At 32.5% G+C, this 18,114-nt stretch overlaps 1 protein-coding gene across 1 annotated transcript; it reads right to left on the bottom strand.

Annotated features, from left to right (window-relative positions):
* Positions 1-7,043: 7,043 nt before the first annotated feature.
* On the bottom strand, positions 7,044-10,507 carry LOC145005826 (AP2-like ethylene-responsive transcription factor AIL5). Its single transcript, XM_078964944.1, has 9 exons — positions 10,311-10,507; positions 9,858-10,215; positions 9,684-9,766; positions 9,344-9,352; positions 8,993-9,081; positions 8,817-8,890; positions 8,611-8,661; positions 7,979-8,055; positions 7,044-7,808 (listed from the first exon to the last, which is right to left on the bottom strand). The coding sequence occupies exons 1-9, from the start codon at positions 10,426-10,428 to the stop codon at positions 7,246-7,248; spliced, it is 1,422 nt and encodes a 473-aa protein (XP_078821070.1). The 5' UTR covers positions 10,429-10,507; the 3' UTR covers positions 7,044-7,245.
* Positions 10,508-18,114: the final 7,607 nt, after the last annotated feature.

Here is an 18,114-nt window from a genome sequence, read left to right as displayed (position 1 = left end):
GTAAATCTTTTTTTTGGGCCGAGAACCCATATTTAGGCCATTATTTGGCAGTAAATCTTTTTTTTGGGCCCATCAAACCGAAAAACAATATTGGGCCTTTTATTGGGCCAAGAACCTCATTTTTAATATTACTGGGCTTTGTTGGGCCGAAAACTCCCTTATAAAATCCCATTGGGCCAAAAATCCCTTAATTGGGTCAATACCGTTCCTAGAACATTATTGGGTCGAAAACTCCTTGGACCATGACATGTTCGAAGCACACAAACCTTTCTTGGGCCAACCTTGGGCCGAAACCCCACTTGGCCGGTTAGGGTTTGGTTTAAAAAAAAAAAAAAAAAAAAAAAAAAAAAAAAAAAAAAAAAAAAAAAGTGAGAGAAATGATCTATACATGCCACCTCAATATTGCATGGCAAATAGCTATGTCTTTACCCTTTATGTAACTAAGCAAACTCATATCAAACTAGCTAGAAGTCAACCCTTATAACCCCTCCCCCTTCCTTTGATCAGCTGACTTCTCACCCCCATCCCCTCTCTACTTTTCATTTCCAAACTCAAACTCCTAGATCATTTTCTCTCAACACTCAAGAAACTCCCACATTTCCTTCATCAAATTTCGTGGGTCTTGTGCTTGTGTTTACAAGAAAGTCTTCTCAAGCTTCATAATTTGGTAAGTTTTTGACAAACTCTACAGTGTTATTCCAAGCTTGCAGTAAAAATCCCTCCTCATACCACTCCATTTTCGTGTTTATGCTCTTAGAACACCATAACTTCAAAAATATCCTCAAGGAAGCAAGCTACGACCAAAAACCTCTTTCCTCTTCCTCTACAAACCGAAAAAGCCCCGAAGGTGAGCTTCATACCCCTTGTCTTTTAGATTTCCTTCTTTAGGCGGAGGATACAAGTATAGTCTTGTGTAAAATCTTTGTATACTTGCTTGCATGTGTATGTTTTATATGTTATGCTTGTTGAAATGTTGTGAAATCATGCTAAAAGTCCATGAACTCGAGATTTTGGCTGAATATCAAGTTGTTGGAACATAGTTAACTTGATACATTGTTAAAAATGAAAACTAGTTTCTAGATGAATAATATTTTCACTTGATGCATGTTAAAAATCACAAGGATTAGTCCAAGAATATATTTAAACAAGGTTTGGTTATGAAAGCTTGGAAAATGATCAAATAGGAATATTCTTGTAAAAAATGGGTCGTTAATGGTAATTATGGTGAAAATGGGTCATTTATAACTATTTTGGTAAAATGGATTATTCTTGACAACTTTAGTGAAAATGGATCGTTTATGGTAATTATGGTGAAAATGGGTCATTTAAAAACATTTTGGTAAAATGGACTATTTTTTACAACATTTGTGAAAATGGGCCGTTTATAGAAATTATGATAAAAATGGGCAATTTATGAACATTTTGGTAAAATAGACTATTTTTAACAAGTTTTGTGGAAACTGGGAGTTTATGGTAATTATGGTGAAAATGGGCCATTTATAAACATTTTGGTAAAATGAATTATTTTTGACAACTTTAGTGAAAATGGGCCGTTTATAGAAATTATGATAAAAATGGGCCATTTATGAACATTTTGGTAAAATGGACTATTTTTGACAACTTTAGTGAAAATGGGCTGTTTCTGGAAATTATGGTAAAAATGGGCCATTTATAAACGTTTTGGTAAAAATGGCTATTTTTGACACGTATGGTAAAAATGGGCTATTCTTAACAATTACGGTACTATATCCTAATGATATTAGTTCCAACTTTAAATATTTATAAAAAGAATTATATAAATATATCTACCAAATTAGGGAATTAAACTTATTTCATGACACAAAAGTTGTGTGCCATAAACGGCAGTCGTACATATTTATAACGTCAAATAATGAGATTTAATAATTGTGTAAATTATGTTAAGGTTCTTGTGCGACACACCTTCACTCGTACCTACCTAGTGTATATTGTAAGTCCAGTAGTTATAACCAGAGTCTTTTGGAGAGAGAGCGGAATATTGTGTATAGATCTATACGGGATTAACACCCCACACCTAAATTGTTCGCTACAGTTAAACAAACTAGTCTAAGGTGTCAATTATCTTTACCAAGGTTGTAGAAAATGTTAGAGGTGGACTGGAGTTTAGGGATTAATCGGCTAGACTGGGATTAATCGGGGATCATTAATATTTAAGAAAATTATTCAAAAATTTATAAATCTAACTAATCATCAGAATATAAATAAATAAGCAGAAAAGTTTAATAATAAGTTTAACAAGCACAACAATTTATCATCCAATTAATAAAAAAAAAGTTATTCAAATTTTAATATATATTAAGAAAATAAGTAAATTCAGGTATTTGTATATTTGAAAACATAGAAATTTTGGAGAAAAACTTTAAAAAAAAAATTAGTTTTTTTTATATATTAGTTGAACATTGAAATACTAAGAACTTTTGGAATTTTGAAAATTTTGATTTAATATTTAAAATTTTGAAAATTTGAAAATTTGGCCGATTAGGCCGCCTAGGACCGATTAGGACCCGTCTAGGACCGATAGAACCGTCTAGCTTCGACTTTGACCCCATTTGACCAAAACCGATTAAGCCGACCGATTAGCCTTAATCCTATTCGGTTGAAGACCGCCTAACGATTAAAACCCGATTAACTAGACCGATTTTTACAATAATAATCTTTAGAAACCGACATCTGAATAACGTCAAGACAGGCGCTTTCGTCACTTTAGTATGGTTGTAACGACTCACATGGAGAATAACAATATTACATTATATTTACGCAAAACATACACTCTACTCATTTTATAAATTACAAAACTACATGTCGACTATTTTTTAAACTAATTTTACCACTCTAGTCTTAGGGTTTTAAGACCACAACTTTTCTTATAACAGAAAATATAGGATTTTCTGGGAACAATTTTTATATAATTTTCAAACAAGGTAAACAAAGAATACACATACAATTATTCATGATTTGAAAACGAGACTCTCAAACTATTTTTACATAAAATATTGGATTTTCTGGAGTTCACAAACTAATACAAAGTTTTTCTTACAAATATGCTTATGAACTCACCAACATTCTATGTTGATACTTTTCAAAACGACTTGTATTCTCAGTAACTCAATAAGTAGGTTGGCAGCTAAGGAACTTGGATAATTATTGTATTTTTGTATTATCATTAAGGCTGTAAGCGAACTGAACATTCGGTGAACATTTCGTGAACCGTTCAGCGGGAAGTTCATTTATGTTCGTTTATTTTATAATTGAACGAACATGAACAAGATATATGGTTCGTTTAGTTAAACAAACGAATACGAACAATGTTCTTGTTCGTTCGTTTACGTTCGTGAACGTTCATTTATTTACGTTTGTTTATTATGATTATTCGATTATATATATATATATATATATATATATATATATATATATATATATATATATATATATATATATATATATATATATATATATATATATATATATATATATAGTAGTGTTATGTTTTTGTCGAACAACTAAGTAGAACGTTAGTACTGTATGGAAATATTGAACACATCTTTGTTTTCATTTAAGTTCATGGTTGTTTATTTATGTTTGTTTAAGTTTGTTTGACTTTATGTTCGTTTATGTTTGTTTGTGTTCGTTAATGTTCGTTTGTGTTCATTTATGCTCGTTTATCATGTAAACGAACGAGCATAAACGAACACGAACACGGTAAATTGTTTAACGAGCGAACACAAACATAAAAAATTAGTTTGTTTAGTTGTTCTTGTTCGTTTGTTTTTCGGTTAAAGTTAAACAAACGAACATGAACAAGCCTCGATTCGTGTTCGTTTTGTTCATTTACAACCCTAATTATCATACCTTATGTTATTTTGGATGTATCTTCATAAACAAACACAAAGTTGTAAACAACACATGTTGATATCGTTAATGTATGATGATGATGGTTGCTATGTTTCATTCATATTCAATTGTTATGATATTACAAGATGAAGTTACCCGCCCCCGGACGTTTCCGAATCCCAGATGGGGGGTCACACTAACAACAACTTGATATAATTGATTATTTATTCAAATTTGATTTTAATAAAACTCTTATAATTAAATTAGAAATTATTATTTCATGGAAATAATAATTTTTATTAAAATCTTATTGATTCAATGATAAATTGTTATTTATTAACTTACAAAAATATATAGTGTACCTTAAAATGCACAATTAAACCAAGACAATCATAAAATATTTTCCTTGATAGGGTCAGAAAGAGGATTTTTATTTTCCTACACTATTAGAAAGGAGAAACATTGGAACAAAGCATCAAGATGTTCATACCTTCTTGTACCTCGATCTTTATTCCCTCTTCTAAAATCACATATCTTTCGATAGCATTAGCTAATTTCCCCTATAAAAAGGGAAATTTTAGCATCTACGAGTGTAACTACAATCTCTAATAAGTTGTGGCTAAATGATGATTCAAATATCTACAAGTGTAACTACGACGGTGGATCTTGACGGATAAATGGTTGTCTGATAGTAGCAGATGATGCATATGTCGATAGAAGTGCAGTCGACAATAATGTTTCTAGAAACCAAAAATGAAGAGAGCGACATGCGTCAAGAATGGGTGGAGGGCGGCAACGGTGCTCCAACATTCCACCGAGAGAAGAGAGAAAAGATGAAGTTGGTATATTAAAAGAGAAATGGATGAATAATGTAAGTTATTACTTATTAAGGGTTTTCTTTTTCCTTTTTTATTTTTTTAATTTAAAAAATATTTCAATAAATAAAAAATGGAAAAGAAAATAATATAAGCAAAATAGTTTGACTAAATTTGGAACTCTCATACACGTCAAAAAAGACCTTTTGTAATATTACAATAACCAAATTTACAATTTACTAAAAATAACATTAAACCCTGTTCTATTAAATTGTTGTGGTTAACGATACGTTGTAATTTACATAAACCTATTTATTACAGACAAAATTACAAGAATGGTTCCTATGGTATGTTAAAACTAGTAAGTTTGGTCCAAAATGAGTTTGGCTCGCAAGAATGGTCCAATAGTTTTATTTTGTTGCGAATTTAGTCCAAAAAATTTAAAACTTTTTATAATGATGCATTTACCCTTGTTATTTTCCCTTTTTATTTTTTTATTAAAGAAATCAAAAAAAGAAAAAGAAAAAAAATAAAATCTCTCTCTCTCTCTCTCTCTCTCTCTCTCTCTCTCTCTCTCTCTCTCTCTCTCTCTCTCTCTCTCTCTCTCTCTCTCTCTCTCTCTCTCTCTCCAGAAGACAATCTACAAAACACCATCATCATCTTTTTTACATATCTTCATCTTCTTTAAAAATCAAAATCATACCCCTGATACATTTTGGGTTTTTTTTTATCAAGAACTCCACATACAAATATATACACACTTAAGAATACTCTTTATAATCAATCTAGAAATCATCAATAATGGATTCACCCACCTGTAATGTCATCGACACCCCTTTACTTCCATTCGTCCTTCAAGCTTGATAACAATCATAGATCCAAAGGGTTTGTGATGTCGAGATCTTATGAGGCCCTAGTTATTGTGTTAAGCCATCAACTGCCCTGCCTCTTGTGATCTGCTAATGAAGTCATCGATTCCACCATCATCACAGATAGGCTAAACTAATGTCATTACCACCTCTGATGAGGTTTCCGACCCAAATCTGGAAGGTTTGTTCCCTCCGACAACACCTCTAAAATACATGAGAGATAGAGATATCTGATTTTATTGTGTGTGTATGTTCATCTGATTGTGTGTGTGTTTGATCTGATTTTGTGTGTGTTCATCAGATATGGGTGAACTCAAGAACAGACTATAACCGATGCCGTCAGAATCCTTTCCTCGACCTCCCTTTCATCTCCAACTCATATATCCATCGTTTCTCACTTCTCTAGAGAAGAGAGCCACTACAGTCGACTGTGGCAGCTCCTCAGCCTCCCCCTATCGTGACCCACCACCATCCAACATCCCAAATCCAAATCCGCAATGGGTGTTCTTCGTTCTTGTTTTGGATCTGAAATAAAACCCAAATCCAAAAGTTGAAAGTAGGTATGTTCTTGGTTCCAAATTTGAAACGAAGATGAAGAAGGGTAGATCTGAAACAAAATCCATACACAAAACCATACCTGAAATGAAAACCCACCATCGATTCGAACAAAGGCAGATCGACGGGAGCCCCGATGCGGCTGGGAAATCGTGATGAGGTGCAAGGGGTCCGTCGAGACCGACGACCCTCTGTGGGTTTACTCTTCGTCTTCACTGATCGGGAGAGGGAAGAAGGATCACGAATGGAAGTAGTCAAAATGGTGGTCTGGTGATCAAACAGATCGCGAGAAGGGAGTCGATCTCCGACGAACTCCCATTGGTTCTCCTCTGGTCGTCGGTGGCCACAAATCGAGGGGGGGAAAGGGAAACGACTGGATCGAAAGGAGAAGGAAGAAGAACGGAAGCAAAACAGAGGTGGTTCTTGGTTGTTCTTCTTCCGGAGAGAGAGAGAGAGAGAGAGAGAGAGAGAGAGAGAGAGAGAGAGATTTTATTTTTGTTTTATTTTTAATTGGTTTTAATTGTTGTAATAAAAGAAAATTGAAAAATAAAATAATAAGAAGCAAATCCATCATTATAAAAAAGTTCATAGGATATTGGATTAAATTCGCAACAAAAAGAAACTATTAAACCATCCTTACAAGTCAAACCCATTTTGGACTAAAATTGCTAAACCCATTTTGGACTAAAATTGCTAGTTTTGACATACCAAATGGACGATTCTTGCAATTTTGTCTTTATTATATCTGAATATATGAAATTTTAGGCACAAACGCTATTCGCTTAAGTGGCTAAATGCCAGTTTTCATTTGATTTATTAGGTTCAAATCGTTTTCATTTAACGACTAAAGATCGGGTTTCAGTTACCAATTATCACTTCTTCAAACCTTCATCTGTCAATAACTACGTAATTCACTGAAAAAAAAAAACTGAGATTTGGAGAATATTTTCTATTAATTATAAGGGCAGTCAGTAAAGGTAAAAAAAGATAAAAACCAAAAAATAAAAATAAAAATAAAGCAAAAAACATAACCCTAAATTAATGATACAAATAACTAGGTGTTAGTACCATCTTCTGTCAACTTCTGCCACCCCACCCCCTTCCATTCAACTCTCACTTTACCCCCTCCATTCAAATCATTCCATTCCAAAAATGGGTGTCTGAAAAACTGATAGATTTTGCTTGGCAGGTTGATTTGAGTGAAAAGACTGTTCTATCCAGTTTCCATAACTTGATCCATTCAACCCTACAGGGGCACCCATGGGAACTGTTGACCCATTACTTAAAGCAACTACAGTACCATTATTGTTCTCCTGTTGAATAAACCCTCCTCCATGGTAATACCCATTGTTGCTTGTAGTACTTGTACTCGAAGGGTATTCCATGCTGTATGGTGTTGTACCTTGGTATGATGTCATGCCTTGGTTTTGGTTGTACCCTAAGACCGAACTCCAATAATCTGTTGATAGATCTTGTTTCATTGGCATCGCAAAGCTAACAATATTAGTGTTTGTTTGTTCATCAGCAGGAGATTGATCGATTGAAGTCTTGGATTTGCTACTCATGCCTCCAATTGGGAGGTTTTTGTTGGCAATACTATTTACATCATACCGGCTCATGTCGAAATTTGTGACCGCGTTTAATCCACGGAACTTGATGGCGGCGATGTCATAGGCCTCCGCGGCTTCCTCTTGTGTGCCTATAAAAACACAATAACATTATAAAATATAATATGACAGTCAGCCAACCAGTCTCACAGCCAACATTAATCTACAGTGTCCTTGGATGGACCTGAGACCGCTCTTGTTGATGATATTTGTTTTTTCAATCAATGATTGCATGCGATTAGTCTGAAGAAGTGGGGCTCACCGAAGGTTCCAAGATACAGATCTTTGTTACCGGCTACTCTTCCTATTCTTGCTTGCCAACGTCCGTGTTGATGGTGCCTGTGTTTCAAAAAAAGTTGGAACGGAAAATTATTCGGGTGTGGCTCGATTAAAACGGTAATAATGCGATGATAATAATAATTATCAAAATAATATTAAATAAATATGTTAATAATAATAATAATTAACACATTTGTTGTGATAACAAATTAAGGACAAAAGGTATGTTTTTATATCTAACTTTATAGCTTGGGTTGGAATATCGAGTTTGCTTTATGTTTAAAGTAGTATGAGATAGATTTCATTTTTAAATATTAGTGTTGTTAATTTATTTTGCTTTTACATTTATGAATCTTATCTCTAATATCTTATATTTATGTTCTTTCTATTTTAAAAAATAAATAGTTATATAAGTTACTAATAGCCTATATATACATTAAGTTTAAAAATACATTATAAAGTAAAGTCAATATTATATTCATTTTAAAGGTCTTAATTAGATCTTTCTCTTAAAAGGATTTTTTTTTTGTAGTCCTTTTATTTTCTTAATTTTCCGATCTCAAATTAAGATGTCAAAATATGTGAGTTAAAAAGTATAATAGCAAATAAGTTTACCTTGTGACACCTCTATAAATAGAGGCTCCTCTAGAAAAGCCACTGCTTTTCCTGCAAAATTTATCGAGAATTATGAGAGACTATTTACCCATAATCAAAAGTGTGTGATTATACAAACACTTTAAGGCTCGAAACCCCACTTCAAATGACTTAATCTTTTTAAATAACGATGTATACATAAAATGCTAAATCAATTAACTAATTACCTTCTAAGTGAAGCAACAAATTCTTGCCTAGTCATGTTCTTCATTTCTTCAAGCTCTTTCTCATAGTTGCAAACCTAAATCATCCATAACGTATATATACAAAGAAATAAATATAAAGGTCTATATTTTCTCTATGATCAAAACAAAAACCCTAATTTAGGTATATTATTTCTTACAGGAAAATTTGTTGTGGTGGTCGGACCCCAGTATTTGAGGGCTGCAAGATCATAAGCTCTAGCTGCTTTGTCTTCCTTATCATATCCACCTAATTAGTGAAACACATAAACAAATATAATCAGAAACTAGTAACATACAACACGTTCATCTTAAATTATACGACATCCGAAATGAAGAGAATCACGTGACAATGTAATTAGAAAGTTTCGACCATTTAGGAAACTTGAGATAATTAAATAAAGATTGATCAATAAAAATAATCAAAAAGATTAGTCTATAATGCAATTTGCATGCAGTAATGATCGAAGAACAAAGTCATAATGAGTAAAACATGAAAAAGGAAAACTCACCCAAGTAAACTGAAGATTCATCCATCAATCAGTACATGCAACAAAATCAAAGAGACAGAATGATTAAGGTTAAGATTCTTGAACAGACTATGAAAATGCGCACGATAGCATAAACCGCCATACAGTAGTTATCTACAATAGCAAGCGCCAGTAGTTTTACGGAAACCAGAAAATCTGAGCCGTTGATCGTTTGGTTCTTTTCTAGGGATAAGAACCTTATTTTTATAAATGAAATAAACTGATCGGGATGACTCAGATCTTTGGTATGTATAACGGTGTATGTTAGTCGGTATAGTTTGCGCATGTTAGATACCATCGTTAGTCATGTATCCTTCTTTACCTTGTCTTCCTTTCCTACTTTGGCCTTCTCTTCTGCAACTATTATCCCATAAATGAGCTTCATATCTCCCCGTCCATCTATGCCTTCAACATTTTATGCAAAGATTTAATCTTTATGAAAAAAAATAAAGTATTTTTGCAAACAAAATAATTAAATTTTTTATAAAGATTCAACCTTGTAACGCCACGGTAAATGGAAGTTCGTTGGCCGAAGGTATCGACGGCTTTTTTCGCCGGAGAGTTATCCTGCTTCAGTGGTGTAGGAACCACCGCCAGCTGCTGCTGATGGTTGTCGGTGGAGAAATCACGGAGGAAGCTAGTGGCGATGGTCTTTAACTCGGAGTCATAAATCGATGTGGTGTCATGGGGCTGCATAGAGGCTTGTGATTCATCTTGGAAATGACAAACGTCGGGACCAGATCCATTAGAGGCGGCGGAGCCACAGCCGCCGAGGAAGTCTTCCAGTTTTGGGCTACCGTCGGTGAGAACAGACAAGTCATGATGGGTGGTTGTTCCGATGGCATCGCCTTCATCTGCAAAAGATTAAACAACAAGATTAGATATTATCTTTTATGTTCATTCGATGATGTGGCTGTGAAGTTCTAGAGAGAAAGAGAAAAGGGAGTACGATGATGGTGGAAGGCGGTGGCGTGTGGCTGTTGGAAGAGACTATTGGTATTGGAAAGAGAGAAGGCAAGCCAGTTGTTGTTTAGATTCTGATGAGATTGAGAAGTATCCATGTTCATAGTTTCTTGATAAGTGTGTGTGTGAAACAAAGAGTTTGATTTTTTCTTCTGTGTCACTGAGTTTTTTCTTTGGGAAACAGCGTTGCTTATGTAATTTTATGTGTGTGGAGAGAGAGAGAGCAGAAGCATAATAAATATTTTACCATAAAATTAAATATCTAAATACTTTCATAGTGTTATACTGTAATTTAATTAGTTTAGTGTAACACCATCTATCAAAGTATTTAGATATCATTTTTTCATTAATTTTATGGTTAAATATTTATCTATGCTTTGTCATTCTACTTTTTTTTTTTTTCTCAATTCATACAACATTAGCTTTTATACAAAATATACAATGACATTTTAAGATACGATCAGATCATTCAATAGTTTTAATTTATTTTAAAATACGATCAAATCATTCAACAGTTAAACTAAAACCCTTTTCTCTTTGCAAATAAATATTCACTCAACATTAGCTTCTACATAAAATATGCTATAACATTTTAAATATATGGTAAATGTCACTATAGTCCAACCAACTTTTCGGTTTTGTTTTAAAAGATCCCTTACATATTTTTTTGGTAGTATAGGTCCTTAAACTTAGAATTGACTTATCAAAAAAGGTATTGAATTTTATTTTTCCCGGTTTTACCGGTTAAATTTGGATTAAATGTCATTTTCACTTTTGGATAAATAAATAAAAAAAAAAAGGAATTAAAACACACACACACACTCTCTCTCTCTCTCTCTCTCTCTCTCTCTCTCTCTCTCTCTCTCTCTCTCTCTCTCTCGCGCGCGCGCGCGCGCGCGTATTATCAACACGAAGAAGATAGATCGATAGCCACATCCAAATTCCTCTTGTTTCGGTGAATCCGTATCGTGAAACCAAAATCTAAAACATGTATTCACTGGTATCAAATTCATCTAAATTGGAGGCTTCATCTGAATCTCCGAATCAGAGGTCCACCGACCCCAATAGAAACCCTTCCCTTTGTTGACCGCTCACCGCCTGCTAAGTTTCATCTTCATCGCCTTGTTTGTTTCAGTACAGATCCATGTAAGTACAAAAGTAAAAGAAGTCGGTGGATCGTTCAGAACCAGACCATTGTTCTAAAGGCGATGTCTCTCCCTCATCTCTTTCTCACTTTCTCCTTCACTACTATATCACATGAACCCTACCAATTTCAAATAGGATTCAAGTTCATTAGGACACATCCCTATAATATCCTTACCTTACCAAAAGATTATGTTGCCACAGTGACCATAAATCACTTCATCGATTTCTACCACCCTTACCAAACTTCAACATCCGTCTCCCCATCTGCACCTTCACCACCTAATCAATCAATAATTTACACCCTCAGAAGACAATCTAGCCACTAACAAACATCATTTTCATTATCAAAATTTCTATACTAACCACACACCCTCAGAAGATGTTGTTGTCAATAATGAGGATCCACATGACGATACAATGATAATGAAGGAAAGTACGTCGACTGATGCATCAGGTTCCATCGGAGAAGAAACCATAGTCGTCAGAATGGTTGGAATCTCCGGAATGGAAGGACTCGTTGAGCTCGCTTGAGAGTCAATACCCATTTCATTGATTTAATGTAAGAGGTTAAGAAGTTGATACTCGTTGAATCGATTCTCTAGTTTGATCCCTAAAGACTTTATCTTCATAACCACCACTGAGATTTGTTTTTTAGAGATCTGATCAGACCCTGAACAATCACTTGCATTGGCAGATTCGATGACTGCTGACAAAACCCAAAAAAATAAAACTTATAGCCGTAGAGTGCACCTATAGAGTCCCGATGAGGTTCCAATCTTAAGTTGTTTGAGGAAGATGGGTGGTTGGATTCCGTGAATGGGGAGCAACAAAAAACTATGTTGAAGAAGAAGAAGATGAATGATTTTAGTTTTATTTCTTATTTTTAGTGAAAAAATCATAGTCATTAGGAAACCTAAAATTACAATGTTGATGTGGGTGACACATCAGCTTCAAACGTAGAGGTGGCATAAGCAACCGGTTTTCAACGGTGAAAGGGACCAATTAAACCGGTCAGCACACACTTTGTGACCCTAAAAAGCAAAAAATTAAGTTTAGGGATCATTTAAACCAAAATCAGTAAGTTGGTTGGGCTACAGTGACATTTACCCTTAAATATATAGCCATATAAACGCCTGAGATTTACAAGCCCTTGTACCAAAAATTTCCACAACTCTTCTCCCACCCTAAATTAGTTTACATTCAAATTTCAGTATATTTGCTCGGAATATTAGGAGCGATTAAGGCAATAACGATGTCCTCGTCTTTGTTTTGGCGTGCGGTTAATTTGTCATTGTCTTATGTGTCCGCTAAATTTCTATCTATGTACCCATCTTGACTAATCTATCTTTTTAACCTAGCTAGCCGATTTAAAGTCTCTAGATTATTTCTTTCACAAAATATATATGAAGAACCCATGTTATTCGTGTCTTTTTTTAAGGAACTCTCAAATTCTCTCTATTGATTCTTCAAGACCGGTTATAAGTTCATGGTTTCTTCCACACTTTAACTAACTTTGACGACACCCATTAATCCATCTTTGATTGGTCCTATAATTTGAAAGAATTGGCGTATGCAAGCATATAAATAAGGGTTTACCTTTGGAGTTCAAAATAGAAATCCCCATTTTTGGGCCTGAGTATTTGTGCCAGAAGGGCAAATATTGTTGTAAAGTTTCAAGATCTTTATAGGTTTATTGTAGAAGGTAACGTTGCTCAATGCTCATATGAAAGTGTTAGATGCCAATAAGGAAAAGGTGAGAAAATAAGGAAAGTTAGTGGCAATAATTTTGGCATTTATGGACTTATGTTGCCCTTAAATCTCCTTTAGGTTTTCTATATCAGTTAATACAATGACTTTACATAAGGAGTTTTTGACCATATTGGGGTGGTTGAAAAAAAATATTTATCATTTTAGTGTTCTTTTAAAAGTATTTACCATTTTAGTGTTTTTTTCATTTTTCTTTACTTTTTAGTTTCATATTTAGTTTTTTTTTTTTTATTTTAAATATCTTATTTTTCTTTTTTTCTCTTTTATTTCACCCTTTTTATTGTTTTTTATATTTTTTTTATGACAACTTTCATTTTAGTTTTTTTTACCCTTTTTTTACTGGTTTTTTAAATAAATGTTTTTTTTAATCTTTTTCTATTTTTTTCAATATCCAGTTCTCTTATACAATATTTTTACCATCAAATTCTAGCCTCAACATTAAAAAAATCATCAAAAGTCACCATTATAATCAAATTTTAAGGTGCAAAAATTCCAATATTTACATACAACGTTTTTAAAGTGAAAAAAAGACACATCAACATTGTTTCTTACAAATAAACACTACCAAAAAAAAAAAAAAAAAAAAAAAAAACCTCCAACATTGTTTATTACAAAAAAAAAAACATCACAACTAACCTGACCTTGAACCGGTAAAAAATCATTACTTAAAAAAAAAAGAGAATAACCACAACAAATAACATATATATATATATATATATATATATATATATATATATATATATATATATATATATATTACCTTGGCATAGACGGACATCGTTTTTGATTATGTCTCGGTTGCCTACAAATTCCACAAAGATTGATATTTATTCCTCCTTTAATATCCATGAAATTTTGTAGTTTTGTTGAACGATGATGATCTTTTTTATTTCGTAAAGTTCTAAATTTGAAAGTAATTCATTAAATGATGATTGTGGCTAATACACTTCATGAGGAAGCGGGGAGAACTCAGATGCCCAAGTAGCATAATAGTATTTAATCGAGTAACATCTATCAACATATGGCCAACTATTCAAAGAGTGTTTGTCACATGCACCCAAGGCATGAAAACAAGGATACTTAAATGCTTCTCATTTACCACATGTGCAAGTTTTTTGTTCCAAAGTAACTACTTGCACATTTCGACCTCTTTGAGTTATCAACTAAAATATACCTTTTTCTCGGTTAAAATATCTTAAGGAATGTGTCCTTGCTTTTTCCATAGCCCAATTGTTCAACTATTTCAGCTCTCAAAGTCGGAATACTGATAGAAGGTTGCTCTTTTATAAGGTGTCTAGTTTCCATAGGAATCAAGCTTGCATGTAGGTTCGGATGGTCTAGAGAAAGCTTATAGTGTAAACAAGTGTACGGACCCATATACGCTGTGATTTCAAAATAACCACTACGTTTACGTTTACTTACATGAAGTTTCCATTTGCAACCAGACTGTAAGTACAACTTGCATCTTAGAGTCAAAATAGTTGGGTGTGATTCAATGACCTCAAATTGTCTATGTGCCTTAATGTTATGGATCTTGATTGCTCTAACAAGTTCATATTTATCCTTGAAAGAATCTTTTCCAAACTCTCGCGTAAAATCATTCTTACTCGTTGATTGTGTCATAATCCAATTTTCATCAATAGTCAAATTTGTTCCTTCCATATTAGTAAAAGTTGAAGGTAATTCAACATTATTGTCAAAAGATGCTTCATCATTATCTTCATCACCAATTCCATCTTCTAATATTTCATTTAACTCAACATCATTGTCTATATTCATCACATTAGTCACAACAACAACTTGAGAAATTATAGAAAAATTATCATTGTCAATCATATCTATAATATAATTCATTTGCAAACAAACAAAAACAAGCATAAATTGATCAAAAAATGATCATATGAATTTGTGATAAGGAGAAAAAATAAACATAATAAATGGTTTGCAATCAATTCCATCAAAAAAAAAAGTTGTGTGACGATGGAGGAGGCAAAATCGAAATAGAAATTAATCAAAACAATAATCAATTCCATTTACAAAAGCAAATAATTAAAACAGAAATTGATCAACAATTCATCCTAACTAGAAGCAAAAGCGAGATAAATAAGAATAGAGAAGCAAAAAGCAATTAGAAACTTAATAATCGGAATCCAGAAGCAACAGAAAACTTAAGAATCGGAATCAAAATCGATAACTTCGCATACCTTGCAGGTCGCCGGCGACGATGGAGGAGGCGCATGCGGCCGGCGACGGATAGAGGAGGTGCAAACGGCCGACGATGGTGAACGAGGCGACGACGAGGTGGAGCCCTAGTTGCGTTTACGATTTTTTTTCTGTTCGTTCTCGTTCCAACGTTCCAGGGAACACTCAAAAACGTGTTTTTTTTTAAAACAATAATAGTAGTATTAAAATTAAAGTAATACCATTTTGGTAAATATTTTTGAAAGAACACTAATATGATAAATATTTTTTCCAATGATACTATTATGGTTAAAAACTCTTTACATAAGCAATCAGAAAGAGTGCCTTCAACTTTCTGGCTTAATTTTCTTTTTTCTTTTTGTGCTTCTAAGAAGAAGTCTTCAAGTGGTGAAGAGGATAAACGGCCGACAACACATAACACAAGGATTCGTCGTAGTCGTTCGTCAATGTGTGAAGAAAAGTTGCTACACTTAGAATATAAATGCGATTAAGAGTGGGAGAAGCAGTGTTTTAAAAACCGGTTTGAACCGGCCGGTTGAACCGGTAGAACCGGGAACCGGAGGTGAGAGCGGTTCAATTTTGACCGGTTTGATAATGATTTTCTGACCGGAATGAACAGGCCGGTTTTGGTAAAAAACCGGTTCAACCGGCTGAATTGAACCAGAATGGACCGGGTTGAACCGGACATTCTTGGATTTTTGTGTTTGTTTTGGGCTTCTTTGTTTGATTTTGATTTCTATAATGATTGTTTTTATATGTTGCATTCTATTTACGTTTGTAATACTAAAAAGATGATAAGTTTTGTAAACAATATATGCAGGATAATAAAAAGCATATAAAAATATAGAACCGGTTTGACCATCTGGTTGAACCGGTTAAACCGGAAAAATCACCCGACCGGTTCAATTAAAAAACCGGTATTTAAAACATTGGGGAGAAGTGATGTGTAAATGTGATTTTGTCCTAGTCAAATGCTTATCCTATTCTTAAAAGTAAAAAATTAGTCGGCTCCAAATTAAATTGTTGTATTGATTTGGTCAAAATCTAAAACGTGCATATTTTCTACAAAACAAACGTTCTTTCATAAATTGGTAAGTCATTGTAAATTTTGTACAAAAACAATACTTTTTCATAAATTGGGATAAATATGAAACGATGTTGTATAAATTAGTAATTAACATTGATTTTATCAAACAAAAAACTACATACATTAAATATTCTATAAACAGTAAACATTTTAAATGTATTTTTAAATTACCCAATTTATCATTAACTTTCTAAAATATTTACTAAAGTCTCTTTTCTATTTTTTTAAATATGAAACGTCACGTCTTAAGGTGTATGAGCTGTGGCAAGTTACAACGTTTGTTAAGACAAAACGGTAATTTTGTACATACACACACACACACACACACATATATATATATATATATATATATATATATATATATATATATATATATATATATATATATATATATATATATATATATATAGGAGTAGGATCAAATGAGAACACCAAAAAGATTGAAAACGCGAGAACAAAGTATATTCATTTGCGATTCCATATATTCATTTTAAAGAAATGATAAATTTTTACGCCTTTAATTTCAATTGAAGAGAAAAAACATATTCATATTGATTGTACGTAAAAATTTATCATTTCTCCACAAATGAATACATAACATTACAAATGAATATATTTGTTCTCGCGTTCTCAACTTTTTAGGTGTTCTCATTTGATCCTTTCCCTATATATATATATATATATATATATATATATATATATATATATATATATATATATATATATATATATATATATATATATATATATATATATATGTTCACATGTTTTTCACATCTATTGTGTGCTAAAATGCATCAATAAGAATTTAGTAAAAATTAAATTATTATTTAATCAAATAAATATAGATATTAAATGATTTTCATACTAAAGAGTCATTGACCTAGCGGTAAGGAGTGATCTTCTCATAGGAGAGATCATGGGTTCAAGTCTCGGTGGAGACATAGTTGGTTATTTAGGAGTAGGTTAGTTATTTTGCCGTTTCAAAAAAAATTATTTTCATAATTATATGTATATTAAATGAAATCTATAATTGCAATTCTTTTTTTATGGTAACTAATTAAATTTGTCATTAATGTAAACAACAATATTCTTTAAAAATGAATTTGTATCTAGAAGAACGAGAGTATATTCACATTTCATGCAACTTTATTGTATTTTAAGTGACTGAGTCCTGAAACAAAACACAAACTCATATATAAAAACCTAAATGTGAATTCATTCTGAAAGAATGTTATTGTTGATATTAATGACGAATTTAATTAGTTTTCATAAAAAGAGAATTATAATTATGGATATCAATTAATATATTATGAAAATTGTTTAATATCTATCTTTATTTAATTAAGTAATTATTTAATTTTATTAAATTCCTATTGGTGCATTCTAACACACAATAAATGTAAAAAACACATTAATCTAGCCATATATATATATATATATATATATATATATATATATATATATAAATGACCAAATGAGAACACCTAAAATGTTGAGAACGCGAGAATAATTTTGAACCAATCAATATATAAGAGCATATTAGTATTAAGAAAGATGTAGTAGACTGTAGAAGCTAGGGTTTGTA

The sequence above is a fragment of the Lactuca saligna genome, chromosome 7 (assembly GCF_052625555.1).
Source record: "Lactuca saligna cultivar CGN05327 chromosome 7, ASM5262555v1, whole genome shotgun sequence".
NCBI lineage: Eukaryota > Viridiplantae > Streptophyta > Magnoliopsida > Asterales > Asteraceae > Lactuca > Lactuca saligna.
Note: the sequence above shows the minus strand (reverse complement) of the source record. Positions and strands in the feature narration are given on the sequence as shown.